The 23,261-nt window shown below is 34.4% G+C and overlaps 2 protein-coding genes across 2 annotated transcripts; one reads left to right on the top strand and one right to left on the bottom strand.

Annotated features, from left to right (window-relative positions):
• The first annotated feature begins 5,463 nt into the window (after positions 1–5,463).
• Positions 5,464–11,228, top strand: LOC141683228 (BRASSINOSTEROID INSENSITIVE 1-associated receptor kinase 1-like). The gene is made up of 11 exons (XM_074487932.1): positions 5,464–6,012; positions 6,757–6,889; positions 6,983–7,054; positions 7,239–7,382; positions 7,665–7,736; positions 7,922–7,993; positions 8,080–8,156; positions 8,907–9,038; positions 9,119–9,460; positions 9,858–10,252; positions 10,566–11,228. Exons 1-11 carry the CDS (start codon positions 5,928–5,930, stop codon positions 10,881–10,883), a joined length of 1,842 nt encoding a protein of 613 aa, XP_074344033.1. The 5' UTR covers positions 5,464–5,927; the 3' UTR covers positions 10,884–11,228.
• A 605-nt stretch (positions 11,229–11,833) lies between these two features.
• On the bottom strand, positions 11,834–19,400 carry LOC141687325 (protein RAE1). The gene is made up of 11 exons (XM_074492561.1): positions 19,239–19,400; positions 18,874–18,960; positions 18,404–18,481; positions 18,108–18,301; positions 17,100–17,241; positions 16,459–16,539; positions 13,827–13,955; positions 12,887–12,964; positions 12,563–12,634; positions 12,158–12,238; positions 11,834–12,031 (listed from the first exon to the last, which is right to left on the bottom strand). The coding sequence occupies exons 1-11, from the start codon at positions 19,284–19,286 to the stop codon at positions 11,981–11,983; spliced, it is 1,041 nt and encodes a 346-aa protein (XP_074348662.1). The 5' UTR covers positions 19,287–19,400; the 3' UTR covers positions 11,834–11,980.
• Positions 19,401–23,261: the final 3,861 nt, after the last annotated feature.

Raw genomic sequence — 23,261 nt, 5'->3', positions numbered from 1 at the left:
TGAACCATATATTTTCTTTAATTTTTTGAATGTTATATGACTTTCATCATTCCATGCAAAGTCTTATACTTTCTTCAAAGCTTTGAAGAATGGCAAGCACTTGTCTCCGGACTTGGAGATAAAACGTCCCAACGCTGCAACTCTCCCGGTAAGCTTTTGTATCCTTTACGGAATGTGGAGGTTCCATGTCTAAGATGGCCTTTATCTGGTCTAGCTTGGCCTCAATTCCCCTCCTGGAGACCAACAATCCTAGAAATTTTCCGTGACCTACTCTGAAAGCACACTTGGCAGGATTCAACATTATTTTGTGATACCTTAAGACCTGAAAAACTTCCCTTAAGTGGGTTACATGGTCTGATTTTACAAGGCTCTTGACTAACATGTTATCCACATAAACCTTCATGGTTTTCCCAATAAGGTTCTTAAAAATCTTATTCGCCAATCTTTGGTATGTGGCTCCTGCATTCTTGAGACCAAATGCCATAACAAGGTAGCAAAAAATACCAAAGTCAGTGATAAATGATACCTTAGGGATGTCATCCTTATACATCTTGATCTGATTGTATCCGCTAAACCCATCCATGAAACTCAGCGTCTTGTACCTCGCGGTAGTGTCTATCAGAGTGTCTATCCTTGGGAGAGGGAAATAATTCTTCGGGCATGCATCATTCAGATCAGTGAATCAACACACATTCTCCATTTTCCATTAGCCTTCTTTACCATTACAGGATTCGCTAGCCATTCCGGAAACTGTATCTTTTTAATGAAACCAGCCTCTAAGAGCTTCTCAACTTCTTGCTTGATAGCTTCTTGGCTTTCAGAGGAAAAAGTCTTTTTCTTTTGCTTCATGGTCTTTCGATTCAGATCCACATTCAACTGGTGGGTGATCAACTCTAGGTCTATATCGGGCATATATGTTGTCGACCATGCAAACACATCATTATTCTCTTGCAAGAACCTTATCAACTTTCCTCTAAGGGGTCCTCCAACGATGCTCCAATAAAAGTTACTTTCTCGGGATCCTCGGGAGCCAAAGGGACTGGGATCAAGTCTTCTTCCGATTTTCCTCGTTTCTCATCATTCTCATGAATATCCGGATCTTCAATGGGAAAGACCTGCCCCCCGGATCCATCTGCCCACAGCCAGGCTACATAACAGCTTCTGGCCATCTTCTGGTCCCCTCTTTCTTCTCCTATCCCGTATCTGGTTGGAAACTTGATCACATAATGGTAGAATGAGGGGACTGCCTTGAAGGCATGTATACATGTCCCTCCCAGAATCGCATAATATGTTGATCCAGCCTTAACCACCACAAAGTTCAACATCTGTGTGGCCTGTCTTGGCTCTTACCCCATTGTTAGAGGTAGTTTAATTATCCATTCAACCGAACATTCGACCCTGGTGAAACCATATTTCGGCATACCAGTTGGTGTTAATTGAGAATCATTGTATCAGATCCTTATGAAGGTATCATAAAGTAAAATGTCTACCGATTCCCCATTGTCTACAAGGACTCTCTTTACCGGGTTGTTTCCTATGATAGGTGTTATGACTAGGGGGTCATCATGGGGAAATTTGATCCCTTCCAAGTCAAAGTTATCGAATGCCATTGTTACTCATGTCTTGGCCCTCTTTGGAGCTTCTCCAATGATGTTCATGACTTCTCTGGCATGAGTTTTCCTTGATTTTTTAGACGAACCGGCTGCAGTTGGTCCTCCAAAAATTGTATTTATCACTGGTCCTCGGGGTTGGGGATTTTGCTCCTAATCTTGATTCCTCTTACGGTCATCAAAGTTCTTTCTTCCATTCTAATTTATTTCTCCTCTCTCCCCATCTCCAGTATACCTACTCAAACTTCCTTTTCGAATAAGGAATTCAATTTCGTTTTTCAGTTGTCGACACTTATCGTTGTCGTGACCGGCATTCTTATGAAATCTACAATACTTGCTTTTATCTAGCTTGGCAGGATCAGCCTTCAGGGGTTTAGGCCAACGAACATCCCCATCTCTCTCGATTTCCATTAAGATCTGACTCCCAGGAGCATTCAACCTAGCATACTCGGTAAACTTTTGTCCAGGTCCCCCCTTCTTGGATGGTGATTCATCGTCTTTCTCAACTCTAGGATACTTGTCCTTGGCATTGTATTCTTGGTCTGTTTTCCTCTTCTTTCCACCAGCAGGCTCATTATTTATCACGGTCTTTTTCATATTTTCCTCAACTTGGATATATTTCTCTGCTCTACTTTTTAGCTGTAGCATATTTTCTGGTGGCCGCTTGGCCAGAGACATCTTGAAGAACTCATCCTTGGTTCCTTGTTGCAACGCTATCATAGCTACATTGTCATCAAGATCCGGGACTTTCAAAGCCTCCTTTGTGAATCGATTCAAGTAGTCCCTAAGAGAATCCTTTGCCCCTTGCACTATACTCATGAGAGAAGCGGAACTTTTTTCAAGCACCTTCCCGCTGATGAACTGCTTGATGAAAGCTTGACTTAAATCTCTAAAGAATCCAATTGAGTTTGGTGGCAAACGACTGTACCATCTTTGGGCCATGCCTGATAAGGTTTGAGAGAAAGCCCGACATTTGATCGCATCATTCACGGGCTGCAGCAACAGTGCATTAAAGAAGGTTCTAACATGATTAGCAAGATCACCCATTCCATCACAGGCCTTTATAGTCGGCATCTTCAACTTTCTTGTGATATGGGTGTTCATGATTTCTTCTGTGAAAGGCGAGGTTGGATCGTCTAGGTCTCCGAGGGGAGCAACTCAAACGGGTTTCCCCGAGGGACATCCATTGATTTTCTCCAGGAGTTTCATCCAAATCGATTACCTGGGCAGTTCCCCTAGTTCCTCTAACTCGATTGGCCCTTGTTGGATGCCTAGCCCGACTCTTCTCCATGTTCCTCCTTAGCCTTAGGATTTCTGCCTCATGGGCACGTATCCTTTTCCTCGAAAGTCTGGGATGCCGCTCCCTGAACTTCTTGAAATCCGGGTTGCCTGCCCCCAACGGGCTCGAGGTGTCTACCTCCAACAGGCTCTTTATCCCTTGTTTTCCTCCTATGATGGGCATCTTCATCAGTTGACTCTCTACTTTTCTCAGTAGTATAGGGTCCTGATACATCTCTTTCATTATTGATTGTTTGTAGACCCCTAAGATAATTAGGGTCGTCCCAAGGCTGGGATCGATGTGGTAGAGGTGGCATACTCCCTCCATCCTACGAGTAGATTGGCATCCCATATGTGGGATTTATTGGCATGTGATGCATTATGGTTGACATCTCAAAGCCCGCGGATTGAGTTCCCAAAGAAACATTCAGATTCGAATCTTAAGGATTCGCCCCTAAAGTTGGGGGTGACTGTGATTCAGATTGGGGATTCAAAGGATCTGATGTCCCTTGGGAGTAAGTTGAATGAAGGGGAAACTCAATGGCGGATGAAATTGTCTGGGTAGTCCCAGCCGGTGTTCCTTCAGGAACATTGTTTCCGTCTGTTTGTTCATCATGGTTGTTGTTAATTCCCGCAGACGGCGCCGAATATTATGGGTAAAAAATTAGGGTGTATTTAATGCTATATATAAGACTAGGGTTCGTAAGCTCAAGGCTCTATTTGACTGCTCTCGTGCTTCATGACTCAATATGCCTTCACAAGATGCCTACGTACCTTACTCTATGCCAAGGATCAATCAAAAAACGTAGTTCTGATTCGTGGGGTGAGACCCTCTTATATAGGCATAGTATGCCCTTGAATTAGATTAGGGTTAGGAGACTTGGTGGGCAAGTCTCAGATTTAGAGGGGACTATGGAGTCCTAGAATGTGTGAAATTAATTTCTTATCCTATTAGGTTTCTTGGAGGCCAATCCTCAAGAAATTATACCCTTATTTGGACTCTATTTGTTAGTTGATTTTACCCATATTTATTAATTACGAAATTAATTAATATTGAGGGTCATGTGCCTCTCTAAATGGGCTTTATTTATAACCCAGTTAGGGTATAATTAATTTCAGATTAATTATGTAATCAAGAATTATTTTATCCTCTGCCAGTCACTTATCTCAGTTGCGCTAACAAATAATTTATATTTGAACACTAATTAAATTCTTAGCAACCGTTCAAAAATTACATATCAAAGACCCTCAAACTTCAAAACGATTTCAATTATGACTAGATTCGTTTCTAGGCTTTTGACCTCTAAACGATATTTTTCTAAAAACGTAATTTTAATAAATTTTCCATATTATAACATTTTTCTGGAACTTACAAAAAAAAGGAAAAAAAGAAAGCATAACTCCCAAAAAAACTTCATGGTCAATGTAATGTAAACGTTTACTTACGTTTGGAGTAAGCAAGAAGGACAAGAAAAATGGAATTGAAAGCAATAAAAACTCTACAAATGAAAAGGCATTCTAACTTGTACTGTAGGCGGCGCCCGGTGGTGGGGCCGTTTCCGTCCGTGCGCCTTGACTTTCCGTAACAGCGTTACTTTCCTTCTTTCATTTGTTTATCCCTGCAGTGATGCATATTACTAGGTTGTCCACTTGCAGTATTATTTTTGGTAAGACTAAGATTTATAACGAAAATTCATTTGAAATTCAAACTAAATTTTAAAATTAACAATTTAATTATTTGAAAAATAAGGTACATAATGTGCAAACGAAATATAGTTCTCGTACTTTTGAATTTGAACAAATATTCAAATATTCAATTAATCTTAAATTAGTTTTTATTTTAATAGTATAATATTATTCAAGTCTATTTTATAGAATTTTAAATAAATACAATATTATAAACGATTTATCTATAATATACACATTGACACACACTAAAATATTAGGTGACATTTTTTAATTAATTCTTGAATTATTAATAATGATGGACTTGCATAAAATTTATACCAATAAAATTATGTTAACTCATCATAAAAAACTTTATTAATAAAATCACGTCAACTCATCAAAAGTTCATAAAATTTAGTGATTACGATATATCCAAAATATTATTTGGGTATTTTTGTTGTCAAGATTATCCGGATCTTTTAACTTTATACTTAAATAAACAAATTTTAGTTGAAAAATATTATTTTCAAACAGTTTTTTTATTTCTAGGTCAAAAGAAGAGTCAAAAGACAAAACTACCCATGCATAAACAATACAAAACTTTTGAAAAAAATTATTGCAAAGGTAATTTGGTCATTTCATATTTGATTGTTTTGAAAATAAAAAACCTCTGCCGAAATAACATTTACCATTTTATTTTTTTATGAAAAAGAGAAAAAAAAAAGTACATATAATATGGCCAATAGGAGTAAAATGATTGTCAGGACAGTAGACTAATGATTTTGTGAGACAGATACTAGGCTGACTTAGCTCAGCTCATATATACATATTACATACATACATGTATGTACTACTAGCAGTACTTGGTAAGATAAAAAGTGGTAAAATTGAAGAGAAAATGCATTAAGTAATGGTGGAATTAGTAGTAGTATTCAATTCACAAGTTGGAATATTACACAAAGATAGATGTGTATACATCTTATACATATAAATATAGAAAGAGAGAGAAAGCAAGGACCTTTGACTGAAGCCTGCAACGACCCTCAAACACCCCCCACCTCCATTTCCTTCACACCCTTTTCTCTCCTTTGATTTTCAATCTCTCTCTCTCTCTCTCTCTCAATTCTTGGTAATAAAGATTGCACCTTTCCAAGAATTTCTTGAAAAGATTCAATTTTTATGCAATTCACTTGCTTATCTTCAAGTTGGGGTTTTTGGGGTTGTTGAGCTTTTGACTTTGGTTATAGATTCATCTTTTCTTTATTCTTAAATTGACCCTTTTAAATCTTTTTACTTGGGTTTTGATCAGTTTTGTAAGTAGGTGATTGTGTGTATATATGAGCAGTTGAAGCAGAATCTTGATTTTCTTGAATGGTGATGGATCGCTGGATTTTTAGTGCTTTCTGCTTGATTCTTGTGTTTTATCACTTTTCAAGTGTTTCTGGCAATGCTGAAGGTGTGTGGACAACAATTTAGCCTTACCCTTTTGTTATTACTTTCGAAATTATGCTAATTTGAGTGAATTTACTGCATTTACTTATTGTTTGCCTGCTACATATTCAGTTTTCTAGTTTATTGTTATGCAATTCAATTATTTGATTTTGTGGCTTTGTTTCGTATCGTATTGAAGCCTAATGAATCCAAGATTGTGTACATTTTAGAACTAGGAGACCCCAAGTTATTCTAGAGTTGACTTGCTGTCAACAGTGTGATAAGTTAGTAGCTCTCCTAAAACCTGAAGAGTATATTTATGTCAGCTCCGTCCCTTGGAGCCCATTGTTGGTGCAATATTAAACCTGTCTGTCCCAGTTATATTCTGATAGTTTCGGGGTTTGAGAGTTTTGGGATTCCCAAGATTTGAACTTATGACCGCTGGGAATACCATGTTTTAATCCCAAAAATAGGCTTTGAAGTAAGGGCTTAATATGTGTATCATGCCAATGTTGATAGTGTGTTCAGGCATAATTGGTTATAATTTTAGGAGGCCATTGCTTTTAACTCTTAAGTTCGGTCGGGAGAGGTTAGATGGAAATTGAAGTGTCTACTTAAATTTTAGTCTAAATTTATAAAGTCTTATAATGTGGAATGAATCACTTGCTATGTTTTTTTGTGTTTGATCTGGATTACTGTTGATGCTTATTAGTTTTCTAATAAGTTTTGAGTGCTTTTTTTTTTTCGTTAATTCTTTTCTGCAATACAGGCGATGCTTTGAATGCACTAAAGAACAATTTAGAAGATCCTAACAATGTTCTGCAAAGTTGGGATGCAACCCTTGTGAATCCTTGTACTTGGTTTCATGTTACTTGCAACAATGATAATAGTGTTACAAGAGTGTAAGCCGCGCAAATCACTTTAGAGTAGCCTGTTGTGTTTTTGCATTTTTTTTGTTTTGTTTTCTGCTGAACATTGTTTGTTGTCTAATGTAGCGACCTTGGAAATGCAAACCTATCTGGTCAACTGGTTACACAGCTTGGTCAGCTTCCAAATTTGCAATACTTGTAAGTCATAATTTTCATATACAGTTTCATTGCGTGCCCTCTGGAGGTGAACTTGTAAAATGAATGTTTAGTTTGTTATTTGCCTTCATTGATCAAGTCAAAATCTTAGAATGCAGTCTGTTTCATATTCTTGCCTTTATTGATATATAAGCCAACATTTTTTGATTTGTTTTTTGTGTGACAGGGAACTTTATAGCAACAACATAAGCGGGAGAGTTCCTAATGAGCTGGGGAACTTAACAAACTTGGTCAGCTTGGATCTTTACTTGAACAAATTGAATGGTCAGATTCCAGACACGTTGAAGAAGCTTCAGAAACTGCGTTTCCTGTATGCAATAATTTTTTTTTTAAATCTCAGTTTCTTATGATCAATTTTGTCAGCTACTTTTAGCAAGAAAGAACATTGCATATTTTCTGTTATAATCGGTTGACACCTGAGATTCATTGGAAAATGAACCGTAGAGTAAACCCCCGCAACTTCAATTTACTAACACATTTTTATAAAGAGCACTGATTTGATTTGCTCGGAGCAAGTTGATATATATAGATCATCATTGCAATTATATAAGGCATAGTAGTGGCTAATCTGCTCCTTGTCTTTGCATGATAGGAGGCTGAACAACAACACTTTGACAGGAACCATTCCATATTCTTTGACTACAATCACATCACTGCAAGTTCTGTGAGTACCGATGGATCTTCTTGTTTTCTTGCTAAATATTAGCAAATGATTTTTTGATTCTTATCATTTTTAATTATCTTCCTTTGTCTTTGTTGTGTGTGTGTGTGTCATTATCCTATGAATTTCAATTTCACGATATTATGACACAAACGTAATGATATTCTACCATCTTATCCTCTATGCAGTGATCTTTCCAACAACCGTTTAACAGGACCAATACCAGTCAATGGATCTTTCACCCTTTTTACTCCCATCAGGCACAACTCTAGTTATACTCATTCCATTTATAATGCATACTGAAATTATCTATATATTATGCTAAGTACCCCTCTCCGGCTTACAGTTTTAATGGTAATCTGCTGGACGCTCTTCCAGTTTCTCCGCCACCTCCACTTCCTCAGTCCCCTCCATCTTCCAAAGGTTTGGATATTGTCTTCTATTATTTCAGACCTTGAGAGCTAGCTAGAATGTTGTATTTTAATGTCTTCTTCCTTTAATTGTAATCATGCTTCAGCACTAAATCCTAATAGTTCTTCTGTTGCCGACTTGTCTGACATTGTAAATGCTTCTCGTGTTTTATTATATATCCGGTCTGCTCAAGGATATTATTTTTTTTATGAGATGCTATAGGCCAATATGTACAAATTTATATCTACTTCTCTGATAGTGCTCATAGGACATTGTAATTGTTTCTCTTGTTCATGGTCTAACATTGTAACAAATATGTGTATTCTTCTTACTAGATGCCTATGCAAAAGGATGTGAGATACTTATTTTTTAAAACAAACTATAAGACATCATTCCTCTATATTCTGCCACTCATCCCGTCCCTTGAGGTTTATTTCCCTGCTGTTCAATATTTTCACTGGGGAACACATGATTAAAACTTTATATATATTTATAAAAAAAAACTTTATCCCTTAGTCTACATTCCGTGCCCTTACAGAATGCCAGTCTCTATTCCCTAGAACCTTAATACTGTTTACTTCTTTCTAGCAATTGGAATTATGTCATCAGGGTTTTTGTTGCCACGGTATTGCATAATATCAACTCAATGTTCTTCCAGTCAAATTTTCCAAACCATTGGCTTGGAATTGAGTTTTAAAAAATTAGAGTAGGCTACTGTTTTCATTTGTCATTTTTGTTTTTTAATTGTCAATGTTATTTCAGCTGTCAACAGTGCAACTGGAGCTATTGCTGGTGGAGTTGCTGCCGGTGCTGCACTGCTCTTTGCTGGTCCCGCAATTGCACTTGCTTGGTGGCGGAAAAAGAAACCACAAGATCATTTCTTTGATGTACCAGGTTTGTGTATTTATAATTGACATAAACTGATTAGTGCAGTTATTTGGACATGATATTTTACACACTTTCTGCTGTTTCAGCTGAAGAAGATCCAGAAGTTCATTTAGGACAACTCAAGCGATTCTCTTTGCGTGAACTGCAAGTTGCAACTGATAATTTTAGTAACAAAAATATTCTAGGTAGAGGTGGATTTGGGAAAGTCTACAAAGGTCGTTTGGCTGATGGTACTCTGGTGGCTGTAAAAAGACTCAAAGAGGAACGGACCCAAGGAGGGGAATTGCAGTTTCAAACAGAAGTTGAGATGATTAGCATGGCTGTTCACCGAAATCTACTTCGCTTGCGAGGCTTTTGTATGACACCAACTGAGCGTTTGCTTGTTTATCCATACATGTCCAACGGAAGTGTTGCATCGTGTTTAAGAGGTACACTCCTTCGAATTGCAACTCCTAGGCCTTTTGGAATTTCCAACAGTTTTCTTTATATTGAAGGATATTGGAATTTCATTTAGTTTAATTTGGTGCCAAGTCTTCATGCAATCCTAACACTGCTGTATGACTTGTAAAATAAGCAATTAAAAAGACAAACTTAACTCGTTTGTTCAAATCCTAAGTTTTGTTGCATTATAATTTCTCACATTATGTGTGGAAGGAAAACCATAGGATGTCTACTTAGGTGAATCCTTTGCATTTGGTTACGAAAAAGCAGTTGGTAACGGATAAGTAGTAGAAGTAAATAACAAATTTTGACCAAACAAAAATATTGTCCAGTTTGTTATATTAAAAGTAACATTCTCATGAGCTAAAAAGTGCATTATTACAGAGAGAAGTGAGTCACAACTTCCACTAGAATGGGGAGTAAGACAGAGGATCGCACTTGGATCTGCTAGGGGGCTTGCTTATCTACATGATCATTGTGATCCCAAGATCATCCACCGTGATGTCAAAGCTGCAAATATATTATTGGATGAAGAGTTTGAAGCAGTTGTTGGGGACTTTGGGCTGGCGAAACTTATGGACTACAAGGATACTCATGTCACAACTGCTGTACGTGGCACTATCGGACATATAGCACCTGAGTACCTATCCACAGGAAAGTCTTCAGAGAAGACTGATTGTTTTGGCTATGGGGTCATGCTTCTTGAGCTTATTACTGGTCAAAGGGCTTTTGATCTTGCTCGGCTTGCCAATGACGATGATGTCATGTTGCTTGATTGGGTAAGCATTTACCAACCTTCCTTTCTGGTATTTTTATTATGGTTTTTGTTTTTATACGACGTTGTCTCACTGACTACATCTTTGGAGTATTTAATAGGCTGCTTCGTAGAATTTCGTGTGTCAGTATTCAACGTCACTACAGAATTTTCTGTTTGCGCTCCAACTTATATATTTATTACACAAATTTAAAGAAAAATATAATTGCCAAGTGTAATATTTGTCGCTAGCAGGACTTTATTGGGTCTGCCAATGCACTGCTTTTTGAGTGAGCTTTTGTTTTCTATTCCACAGTTAACTTTTCCTCAAATTTCAGGTGAAAGGACTTCTGAAAGACAAGAAGCTGGAATCATTGGTTGACGTAGATCTTCAAGGTAACTATGTTGATGAACAGGTGGAAGAGTTAATACAGGTAGCTTTGCTCTGCACACAAAATTCGCCAACTGAGCGTCCCAAAATGTCAGAAGTTGTTAGAATGCTTGAAGGTGATGGCTTGGCTGAAAGGTGGGAAGAATGGCAAAAGGAAGAGATGTTCCGTCAAGACTACAGTAATGCACACAATCAACATAATGATTGGATGATTCCTGATTCTATTCACAACCTTCAGCCTGATGAATTATCTAACCCAAGATAATCTCTTCATGTCACATATACATATAGATTTCGCTACAAGAATCGTTTGTTGTAGTTTATATTTGTTATCTTTGTGCATATAATTTTTTTTACCTATTTTTGTTTCGTTTCTCCTAAACAATCAATTGTATGTTGTATCGAAAGAGTTTTGTTTATGTTGTAGCCTTTGTGGTGACATTGTAAAAGTTCGAGTGCACGGTAGAACCCCCGGAAAGAACTGGAATGCAAAGTTTAGGTGCATGTGAGAACCTTGTATTGTATTCCTATGTGTCCCAGATAGTGGAAAAAGTTTTACGAATAATAAATGTATTTGACAAAATTGAGCAACAATAGGTTAATTTTAGAACTCATTATCTTGATATAATGTTGTATTCAACTCTTTTATAGATGATAGAGTTGGTCTAAGCTCTCAAAATGATACTGAAAAGAATTGGTTTGAATTTGTGCAGCTCATAATTAGAGACAAAGTTAAGCAGAGTTCAATCGAATCCATCAGAAAACACCTATGTAAGATCATCAAAACGTTGCGAAATTCACCTTGAAGTAAAATCCTAATTTGCTTATTAACAAGTAGTAAAATATGTACATGACATATCGTCTTGAACAAAAATGTATTGATGATCTACCCACCAAAATTCATATATTACGAGTACTAGTTTCCCAAAAACCTAACCCTATACCGCAGAAAGGTATATATTAGCTATAAGATTTTAGGTATAAGGTGATGTTATGCTAAACCTAACACCCTTGTCTACCACTTACTTTTGCTTAATTAAGCTTTGTTTAATATAATTACAAGTGGTATTTTGGCTCCCATATGTCTGTCGTACATTTAGATCCTACTGTGTACAGAGTTTCTCTGTTTAGTTAGCTTCTTGCTTCTCGTATTGTTGATTTCAACAATATTAAGCAATAAATTGAAAAATATGCGTTAGGCATTAGGCAATGAGGTATCAACAAAGTCTATAGTAATATATATCAGACCATGCCTAATGTTTGAAAGTTGTAATGTTAAAGATCCATCCAATTATTTGAAAGTAATTACATGAAACAAAAAAAAAATCATGTCTTCAAGTACAACCGAAGGCAACAAGAGCTCTACTTCCGACCACCAGCTCCTGCACGTGGTTTTCCCTTCACCTCGGACTCCTACATAGCATTATATGCAAAAAAAATAAAAAAAAATATCGATGACAAGATAAATTATGGTATGTGCACCCTGAGAACGTCCATAACAATTAACAATGAGCTTAAATAGCTAGCAATTGTACTTACTTGTGGGACATGCAGGAATATATTGGTCTTCGCCGTTGATGGGTTATGATTTTCAGCACCTTTACTCCAATCATAACTTACCTGTAAATAATGAAAAATGTTGATGAAAAATCTTTAAGACTTAAATTATTTGCAGAAAATTGTATAAACCAGAGGTATGCATCATCATCCAACACCAATCAAAAACATTGAGTACACACGACATGAAGGTCCTAGATCTAAATCATGAAGATAAATTTGATACTAGGTCAAACCCTACCGAACTGTAGAAATTAACATCAATAATTACGATATCAAGGGTTGAATAACATATTACAGTATAAACACATTAATTACGATATACAAGGGACAATTGAAAGGAAAAGTAAGATGACAGGTCAAAGTAATTGAGGAACAGCTGCATACCGCATAAGCATATATTGAGCCATCATTGTTGAATGAACTGCAAGGTATAGGATTACTGCACCTTGACATGGCCTGAAAACAATAAAAATGTCACAAGAGGAGCAATACATTGACATTTAGCAAAAAAAATTACATTTACATATAAATGCCTTGACTGCAAATAGTTTATTAGAATTCCTTTCTGGAGGGGGGCAGGGGGGGGGGTGTCCTGAGGAGGGATCTTCACAGTATGAATGAAAAAGCAGGAACATGAAAAGTAGTTATAAAACCCACATGCATGCAATGAACTTTTATTTTAATCATATATCCTCTGAGACAGGGTACCTTCAGTCTCTGTTTGCTATCCTTGTCCCAGAAGTTAAAGGCACCATCAGATCCAGCAGTTGCAAATGTGTGATGAACCTGAGATGAAGTTCAAAAGCATATCAACTATCGAAACCAAGGAAAACATGAACTTAAAAAAATAATCCTTGGAACAGATATCCCCAAAAGGTGGGGGAAAAATGAGTCCCCAATTGACAAAGATAATGACATAACCAACAGTTGAAGGAGAACATGTATGTATCATCTTTGCTAGTGAAAAAAAAAAATTTGCTTGCAAGAAGTAAGAACACATCTTGACTCATTTTATCCTCACAGACACAAGGATGACTCAACCTAAACTGACTTGCGAGCTACAGAACTAGACAGATGGATTAACATAGAATATTTCAAAGATATCGTGACAACCCACAAGATAACAATTTCTAGCAATTTTTTTGCAGCATGAGATTTTTCTGGTCATGTCCTAGTATACAATTCATTGGTAATGAAAAATGATGGTCTGAAGAAGCATAATCAAATTCAACATTCTTTTAAACCGGAGCACTTAGACACATTAAAAATACTATCACTATTATAAAGTACTATTATGTTCATCTACCAAGGATGCGATAGAGAAAAATAGATATAATGGACTTCCACTACAAAGACTTGATCTTTAAAGCACTGCTACTTATTGTGTTACTATAATGTTCACCTACTAAGAATGCTATAGAAAAAAAATATATGACGAACTTCCACAGCAGAAACTTGATCTTTAAAGAACTTATACTTGTGTGTAGCCCAAAGCCCTTGTATCATAAATGCATAGAAGTTAAATCTCATTTATAGTTCTACACAGCAAATACATTACCCTTGAAGCAAAAAGTACAGCGAAAGACTAGTATATTCGAAGATGAAATGTCACTAAGAGATGTCCAAAGAACATATATGAAAATCTTACTGGATGAAAGTTCAGTGAGTTGACGGAGTATATGTCATTTCCTTCTCTGTGGCATTTGAAAGTAAAGTTTTTACTTTGCTGTGCATCATCAAGATGATGTACACCAACTCTTCCTTCAATAGAGCCCACCTTCAAAAAGTACAAGTTAAATAATAACGAACAGTGATTATATGGTTGCCTGTGATTTTTCCTAACGCCAAAAAACTAATCAGTAACGAATATATTGATAATTGTCAATATTGGAGTATCAAACAAATCTGAAATAGGCGGGGGCAGTGATTTATTCAAACTCCCAGAAACTATAATTTAACATCCAAGTGCAATTCATGCACATGCATATTATCTGAACACATAGAATAATCAACAGAATTATATCCTATATATAATTGGAGTAAGGGAGTTTAGGTGGTACGGTAAGATGGTATGGTCATCAAGGTCAACATTGTAAATTCCTAATACTTATCAACTGAGAAAAGAAACAAATAAACACCAAAAAACAAACACCACCAAAAAATCATATATGTACTAGATTTGCAAAAAAATCCTAATACTTATCAACCTAAAAAAAGAAATACAAAAATCACAATAAACATTAAGTTGTAAAAAAAAATCACACCAAAATTCACCCAAATTTTTTTTATTTAAAAAGTAGGCAAACTAAATTAAAATTTACAATACTCACCATTTGAAAATTTATAGAGTCAACAATATAAAATTTTAGTAAATTAAAAATTACAAAAAATATAAATTTCATGAGTAAAGCAAGTAAAGTAAATAAATACAAATCAATACTAATGAAAATAATATTATCAACTTATTTATGATAATTCATAAATTCTAATATTTTCTATCATTATCTTAATATTGTATTATATCCTATACATAATTGGCGTAAAGTACAAAAATAAAAATTTATTTGTATATGGTATAATAAATTTATTAAGTGAATATGTACAAATTTAATAATATTAAAATTAGAAAAATATGAAATTTTAAGTAAAAAACAATACAACTACAATAAAAAAAATTAATAAAATAAGTTTTAGCAACTAAATAGAGTTAGAGGTGCCATTTTATAATTTTTTCAAAAAAATAAATTAATTTAATTCAATATTAAAAGTTCATATAAAATATTTATAAGATATCCCGTGCATTGCAAACAGATTTCAAAAAAAGTTAAAGAAACAAACAAACAAATAAGAAGAACAAATACATAACAAAAAAACTTAAAAATGTACAAATAAGTTATATTAATTAATTAATACACCAAATATTATAACAAACAAACAGTACATTAAAAGATAACTAAAAAGTAAAAAACAAATCAAAAAACATATTAGGTGTGAAAACAATATAAACAAAATTTTAAATATTTTATATACACAGGCGTCATTAAAATAAAAAATTAATAAAAAGGATAATTTATATAATAAAAATAGTATACATACTCTATAAAATAAGAATTCACGTTTAATTAGAAGTCACACCAAAATTCACCCAAAATTTTTTTATTAAAAAGTTTTTAATATGAAAAATTAGACAAAGTAAATTAAAATTTACAATATTCACCATCTGAAAATTATAGTCAAAAATATAAAATTTTAATAAATTAAAAATTACAAAAAACATAAATTTTATGAGTAAATTAAGTAAAGTAAATAAATCCAAATTAATACTAATAAAAATAATATTATCAACTTATTTATGATAATTATAAATTCTCTTATTTTCTATCATTATCTTAATATTGTATTATATCATATACATAATCGGCGTAAAGTATAAAAATAAAATTTAATTGTATATGGTATAATAAATTTAATGGTGAATATATATAAATTTAATAATTTTAAAATTAGAAAGATGTAAAATTTTAAGCAAAAAATAAAACGAAAATTAAAATAAAAAATTTAATATTAATAGAATAAGTTTTAGCAACTAAATAGAGTGATAGATGTCATTTTATAATTTTTCAAAAAAAAAATTAATTTAATTCATTATTAAAAATTCATATAAAATATTTATAAGATATCCCGTGCATTGCACGGGGATAAAGCTAGTATATATAATGGACTATAACAATTTAAATCAATGAGGGAGTAATATAAGACCAACTACATATTAAATGTTATAGAACTCGGAAACCGGTTGTACTCGGGCTGTGTCCTTAAACTTCAAGTAATCGGTTGAATTCTGAGTACTTATTTCCAATAACTGAGTACACGGTTAAATCCGAGTCGGTTGACCTCCGTTTTCTGAGTACTAATCTGAGAACTCGGCCGAGTTAACCGATTTTACAACATTTTCAGGGAGCATTGGTTGACAAAATACACGTCTATCCGTCTGTCAAATAATTTCTAAAGATAATGAAGTTTTTTTATACAGAACTTACTGGATACTAGAACCAATACCAAATTCAGTTCTCAATTACATAACTAAATCTCAAGAATGTTTTCCCTGGTGCAGAAATTCCAGTCCGATTTACAATTTTCTCTACCTATTTATAATTGAGCTGATCAATTAAGGACATTCAAAACATAGTTGGCAGATAAAAGAGCAAGCATTGAGAGTTTAGAAAGAATCCATAATCTAGTCGTCTATTTTTCATAAAGAAAAATAGTTAATAACTTACCAAAAAACCTTGCTGATCTGGAAAGGCAGCTACACATCTTGTCTGGTACTTGAGGGGTGAAACAATTCTTTTGAACTCGGCCTGTTATATTCAAGAATAAATACTATTAAAGTATTAGTGTAATACTGTAATGCAAAATGTTGAACATTGAGGAATAAGATTATTGTAGAATGAGAATAAGCAGTGTTGCTACGACTAGGCATTTTTGACTTCTCAAGCAAATCTTCATGAAGCAAGTTATCTATTAAATCCCAAGGGACATGCAGAATTTAATGGGCACAAGTGGAAAATGTTAAGGAGGAAAGGAGACATTTAATGCAGTTATGAAGGGGTATTACTTCCGAGGCAGAAAGTCTCCGTTCGGTAATCATTAAGTTAATAGGCACAAGTGAAAAATGTTAAGGAGGAAAGGAGACATTTAATGCAGTTATGAAGGATTAAACACATTAATATATCTAACGTAAGCATATTAACAAGTATACTCTACCGAAATCAAGAAATCGCATTATGATAGATAAACTAAGCTTAGACAGACTTTGTTACGTGCTAAAGTCTAAACTCAGGAAAGTAACAAAATGTCTGAAAAAGTACAATGTCATACTTGTATACATCATTTAAAAGTAACAAAGTCAAAAAATTACCTGAGGGTTCTGCAAGTTAAAAACTATAAGGTTTCTATCTGCTGTGCCGACAACCATCAGTGGATGTTTTACTGTAAGTGCATAGCACCGCTCAGGAAGTTGTTGAACATGAGCAGGATTGGATTGTCTTAGATCCCAGTATCTAAAAAGTAATAAAAACAATAATAACACCTGATCAACAAACCGACAAGCTCATACACAAAATACTATGACAATATCAGGAAACTGCAGACACGTCTATCAACAAACCAATTAGCTTATACACAAATCCTAAAAAAATATCAGGAAACTGCACACACGTCTATCAACGACGATATGCTAATACACAAAATCCTACAACAATATTAGGAAACTGCACACATGTCTATCAAGGCAGTTGGCAGAAGATTGTGAATGTGATCCTAGATCCAACTCACAAGGGAATTCGGTAATTAAATGCTCCATGACAGTAAAAAGTGTAACATAAGGAAATCTGTAAAATTCTAGACAGAGAGAAGGAGAATAACGTGCTTATGTTCCATTCCGCATATTTAATGCCATGGGCAACAAACAATGCTTCAGTTTTCCTTGGCCCAGATTCCAGATACACCCAAAATAAATGTTACTGTACTGTACTACGAAAAAAGAAAAGCAAGCCCTTGCTTTGAGCACTAATAGTCTAATACTGCCAAGATAGACTGTCTTCTGGGCAATTCAATAATGACAGTCTACTACTTACACTGAAGAGCACGCAGCGCACTATTGTATCAGATACATATAAATTTTAGGTCTTCGTGTCATGAAAGAATGTCATCTTAGTAAAGGCTAGTCATTGTAGGTTAAGACATTCTTAAACCTAATGCAACGACCAGGTCTAAAAGTTATTAAACCATAAATTTTAACTTGCTGATGGTAAAAGTTCAACAAAGTTAAAGCATACACACGGGAAGTTAACAGTTACGGTGAAGACATTACTAACCTTACGAGTCACAAACAAACAAGATAAAATAAGTACAACAGTACAATTACCTTAATGTCTTGTCCCAGCTTCCAGTGACCAACAGGTTCAGCTCTGGAATCCAAGCAAGATCCTTAACAGGAGCATCGTGCATAGCCACAGTTACTGCCTGACCGCCAGACAATAATGGCCACATCTTCACTTGCTTGTCACAGCCCCCCGAGAAAACTGTAGTACCGTCATCCTTCCAAGCTGAGCACAGAACCTATAGTAAATACATTAATCCCCTAATTAGTCACCATCATTTATGCCAAAATCAACATAGCAGACTAGCAACTTTAAGAAGAGAGAACAATTCGATTTTTACCGGCTGATCGTGTGACATTTGTGCCTTTCCTACGGTACCAAGCGTAGTACCATTCTTCATCACCTCCCAACATCGAACCTATTATGATTGATCAAATTCGACATCAACAGATGTAAATTGAAATCATACTCTAGAAAGGATAGAAATTTAAGCCAATATGTAGTACAATACACTAAATAGAAGGCCTGGTACACATGTTTTCAATACCGATTATGAAATATTAATCTTTTCAATGCACGGTTATAATGTTATGCTTTGTTGTACAATGTTGTAACCACTTTAAAAGAAATTTTAATTAAATAACACTCGAACCGTCTCGTAATCAGAAACAAACTTTAAACCTATTGCATTTTAATCTTCCAATGCGAGACAATGACAAAATATAAAAAGAAAAAATAATTATCCTATCTAAAAAAACATATCACATTCCAAATAAATCGAACAAAAAAACTTAAAACAGAAAACCAAACCTGATTATCCCATGAAGTCGCAACAAGAAAATTAGCCTTGGGGCTAAAACACAAGCTCGATACCGAGTCAGTTGGTGGCTGTGTCACCTATAAATCAAAACCATAAAAAAATGTATATCAGTCATCACATATAATTAGCTCATATATAATGTAACATCTCAATTCTCATACATAATCAAATAATTACACATTTTTCATTTGCACTTATAAACATAGATAAAAACAATAATATAATTGCATGTCTGATACAAATGATATGAACAGATTCATAAACAACAGAGAGAGAGATTGAAAATCAAAGTAGAGAAAGGAGAGAGAGAGAGAGAGAGAGAGAGAGAGAGAGAGAGAGAGAGAGAGAGCATTACCTCGGTCGATTTGTTTGGATTTTGATTAGCAACGCCAAAAGTGGACATTGTGTATGTATTGCAAAATAGATACAGAGAAATAATAGAGGAATTAGGGGAATTGTTAACTGGAGTTAAGAGGATATAAACCCTAACTTCGATATTTGAAAGATACTAGAGCGGAAAATTTATTAGCTTTCCCTACAATTTCGATTAATTTTTAGGTACTTGAAATTTAATTTGTCAACAAATTGTTTCTCGGGATTATTTTATTTTATGTTTTAGGAAATTATTAATATTATTATTCGGTTTTTTAAATTTGTGCCCAAATCAAATATAATAAACACAAATTTTAATAAATTTGGGCCTATAGGAGATTTTGATTGATTTCTAAGCATAAATACAATAAATCCTGCAATGTGCATGCACATGAATTACACAAATAAAATGAACTAAATTAATGAAAGTTTCAGTGTGCTTTTGGACATAATTAGAAATACCTTTATTATTATCAGGGTTTTTTTTATAACTTTTACCGTTGTTTTGAAAATAAATTTGAAAATATGAATATTTTTATAGATTCCTTTATTATTATTATTTTTATTTTAGGATTATTTTTTTTTATTTTATTAAAGCTGAACGTTTTTCAAGAAAATTGAGGTTTTTTTAAGTATACAATATCTCATAATTATACAATAAAATAAATAAACCTTAGTGATATCGTATTAAAAAATAATGCAAGATGTATCAAACTGGTATCCAAAATTAATCATGGCACATGAATGCAATGATATGCTATAAATCAATTAATAATAGTGTAGTCTCTTGCATTCACATTAATCGCACCAATAATATCATCCATGTTATTTAGGATCAAATTTTGATATCCAATTTTGAACTTTCATGCCTGACATATGTGTGTATGTGTTTCCTATTATTAGGTTGATATTTAACCATTACGTTCATGGTTATAGATTTTTGATTTTTTAAAAAAATGATTACAGATTTTGGAAATAAAAGCTAATCGATTGAGATACCGATTTGTGATTTATCGGACGATTTTTGAAAATTTTGATGATATATCGGTAATTTATCGACGATTTTTCGAATAGGTCAAATATATCGAATCGATTTATCGGCGAATTTTAAGAAATCGACCGATTTTTATTATACAAATTGTGTCCCTTTAATTGAGAATCGACGAAACTCATTCTTAAATAAACGGCTAGATTTCTCTTCTACATAAATATAATTGTTGTGAAATAAAAATTAGGGTTTTGTTTGTATTTAATGCTAGGGATGTTGAGTTTCGAGCATTAATGGATGTTATCGCGAGGGGAACTAGTTGTACTCGCAAGTTGCCTACGTATCTCTGTGTTGTAGAGAATCAGATAAAAAATGTAGTTCTAGGTTAAGAAGTAGAGTCATTTATATAGATGTTGAGTTTAGGATTAGACTAGGATAGGGAGACTTGCTGGACAAGTCTCATACTTAGATGGTAAATATGATTATGTGGATTCTGGATCCTTCCTAGGAGGAGCCGTTTCCATGTCGGATACGACGTTGGTGTTATTATGGACTTCAATCTCAGGTTTGCTCGGCGGGCCTATCATGTAGTTGATTTTGGGCCATGGGCTACACGACCCACTTTGGGTCGTGGTTGTCACAATCTGCTCTGATTTTCAAGACTCATATTGGGTCGTGGTCGTGACGACCTACTTTGGGTCGTGACGTCACGGGTTTGACCAATCAATTTTAGGACATAATTAATTCAGCATTAATTGTGTCTTTACGGATTACTTCTCATCCATTTTATTTACCCCAAACTTCCGGGAAAACTTCTCGAGTTTTCGTGAAAGTTATAATGGTCTAATCGTGACTCGGAGGTAGTTTCGTCCCTTCTTGGGTTCAATCATATTAGGAAGTGTGAAGTGATCTACACATTCACAGTGACTTGTTCATTATTAAGTGATATTTCACCTTTTGTACCTTTACGAGGCTAATTAAATAGCATTTAACGCTAAATTGCCCGAATCGGAACTCTATGTTAGGCGTTAATCACCTTCTAACCTTTGTCAAGGTTAATTATAAGGTGAAAGCTAATAACAAACCCTAATCGAGGTTAATTGGGGCTAATAATCGAGCGTTGATCACCTTTTAACCTTAACAAAGGTTAATTATAAGGTGACAACTTATAATCGATCCTAGTCGGGGCTCATAGGTTATCCATGCTAATCATTGAGTATATGTTATTAATTAACCTTAATATAGGCTAATTATGAACTATAGTATGCTAATTGGCCTTAATCGCGGCTAAATGGCCCTAATCAGGTTTAATTATTGAGTGTAAGTTTTTTAATAAACTTAATATATGCTAATTATGAACTATATTACGCTAATTGGCCTTAATCGTGGCTAATCGGTCTTAATCAGGGCTAATAATTGACCGTGAGTTGTTAATTAACCTTAATATAGGCTAATTATGAACTATATTATGCTAATTGGCCTTAATCACTGCTAATCGGCCCTAATCGGGGATAATTATTGAGCATGATTTGTTAATTAACCTTAATATAGGCTAATTATGAATTGTATTACGATAATTGGCCTTAATAGCGCCTAATCGGCCCTAATCGGAGCTAATTATTGAGCGTAAGTTGTTAAATAACCTTACTATAGGTTAATTATGAACTATATTACGCTTATTGGCCTTAATCGTGGCTAATCGGCCCTAATGAGGGCTAATTATTAAGCGTAATTTGTTAATTAACCTTAATATAGGCTAATTATGAACTATATTACACTAATTGGCCTTAATTGCGGTTAATTGACCCTAATCGCCTAATCGGGGCTAATCATTTATCGTAATTTATTAATTAACCTTAATAGTGGCTAATTATAAACTATATTACGCTAATTGGCCTTAATCGCAGCTAATTGGCCATAATTAGGGCTAATTATTGAATCTAAAAATTTTCATTTTTCGACGAAAAATCATCGAAATTTTTTGTCCGTGTTCGCCTTGGGGAACCAAAATTTTCATTCGTGGTCACAACGGGGAAGCTTATTTTTCACCCTCTCAGCAACGGAGGGCCTTGGGCTCCTCTAGAGTTTACTCTTTTAAGAGGTTCGTCCGTGATCGCGACGACCCACTTTTCGTTCGAATGTGAGGGAACTCAAGGAAAATATAACTTTTCAAGTTGTATTTAAAGTTTTTGAGCTGAGCTATAAAGATAGAACTTGTATCTGGGATCGAGTGAAGCTATGTGTTTTTAAATGGGCCTTCGAGGCTAGGTTGAAGTTCCCGGTCCATCCTTTTATTTGTCAGCTGAGCTCAAGGTTCACCCTTGTCAACTATATACAAATGCTTGGAGGATGATCACCCTTTTTATATTAGGATGTCACTAGTTTAGACATCCCTTTGTGTTCTTCTATGTTTAGGAGTATGTTCATCATCTAGAATTCTCCTTTGTCAAGAGTCAGATATTTAGGATATTGGGTGCAATTTTAGGACGAGCTTTAACTGTGTACAATACGTTCACACTATATCCATGTCCTTAATATTCAAGAGTGTTAGGTAATGAATCACACACAGAGGGGGGAGGGGTGAATGTGTTTTTCTGATTTTAGGTTTTTCTTGAAAGATAATGGTTGAACAAAGTAAACTAAATCTTGTATTGAAAAGTGTTCATGCAGAATTTAAAATTTGCAGAAAATAAAGAACATAGATCTTCAAAACTCACTTAAATTTATATTAAAATTAAGACTGTTTTGCTACAAAATTTCTAAACTCTTTGATGTTAAAGAGCTCAGCTTCTTCTTGAGAGTGTTACAAGAATTTTGATCTAAATTGTTACAACTAACTAAAGGACCAGTGTTAACTTTATAACTTAGTTAACTGCTGGTTTATACAGTGGATAATAAACATGCTATTAGCTTTTCTAAACTGTCACTTGTCATTTCTATTTATAGAAAAGCAAATCTTCCATTTCTGGCTTAGCATATCTTTAGCATCCCGTGTTCACTTTAATCTTCCTCTGTCAG

This window comes from Apium graveolens, chromosome 9, assembly GCF_009905375.1.
Source record: "Apium graveolens cultivar Ventura chromosome 9, ASM990537v1, whole genome shotgun sequence".
Lineage (NCBI taxonomy): Eukaryota > Viridiplantae > Streptophyta > Magnoliopsida > Apiales > Apiaceae > Apium > Apium graveolens.
This window is presented reverse-complemented; position numbering and strand designations above follow the sequence as displayed.

Excerpts from the sequence above, each read along its gene's own strand:
- LOC141683228 (XM_074487932.1), top strand. The coding sequence starts at position 5,928 with ATGGTGATGGATCGCTGGATTTTTAGTGCTTTCTGCTTGATTCTTGTG. Across the intron at positions 7,055-7,238 it reads CTTCCAAATTTGCAATACTT|GGAACTTTATAGCAACAACA; the intron begins GTAAGTCATAAT and ends TTTGTGTGACAG. Across the intron at positions 9,461-9,857 it reads TGTTGCATCGTGTTTAAGAG|AGAGAAGTGAGTCACAACTT; the intron begins GTACACTCCTTC and ends GCATTATTACAG.
- LOC141687325 (XM_074492561.1), bottom strand. The coding sequence starts at position 19,286 with ATGTCCACTTTTGGCGTTGCTAATCAAAATCCAAACAAATCGACCGAG. Across the intron at positions 17,242-18,107 it reads AGCTGGGACAAGACATTAAG|ATACTGGGATCTAAGACAAT; the intron begins GTAATTGTACTG and ends ATTACTTTTTAG. Across the intron at positions 12,635-12,886 it reads ATAGCAAACAGAGACTGAAG|GCCATGTCAAGGTGCAGTAA; the intron begins GTACCCTGTCTC and ends TATTGTTTTCAG.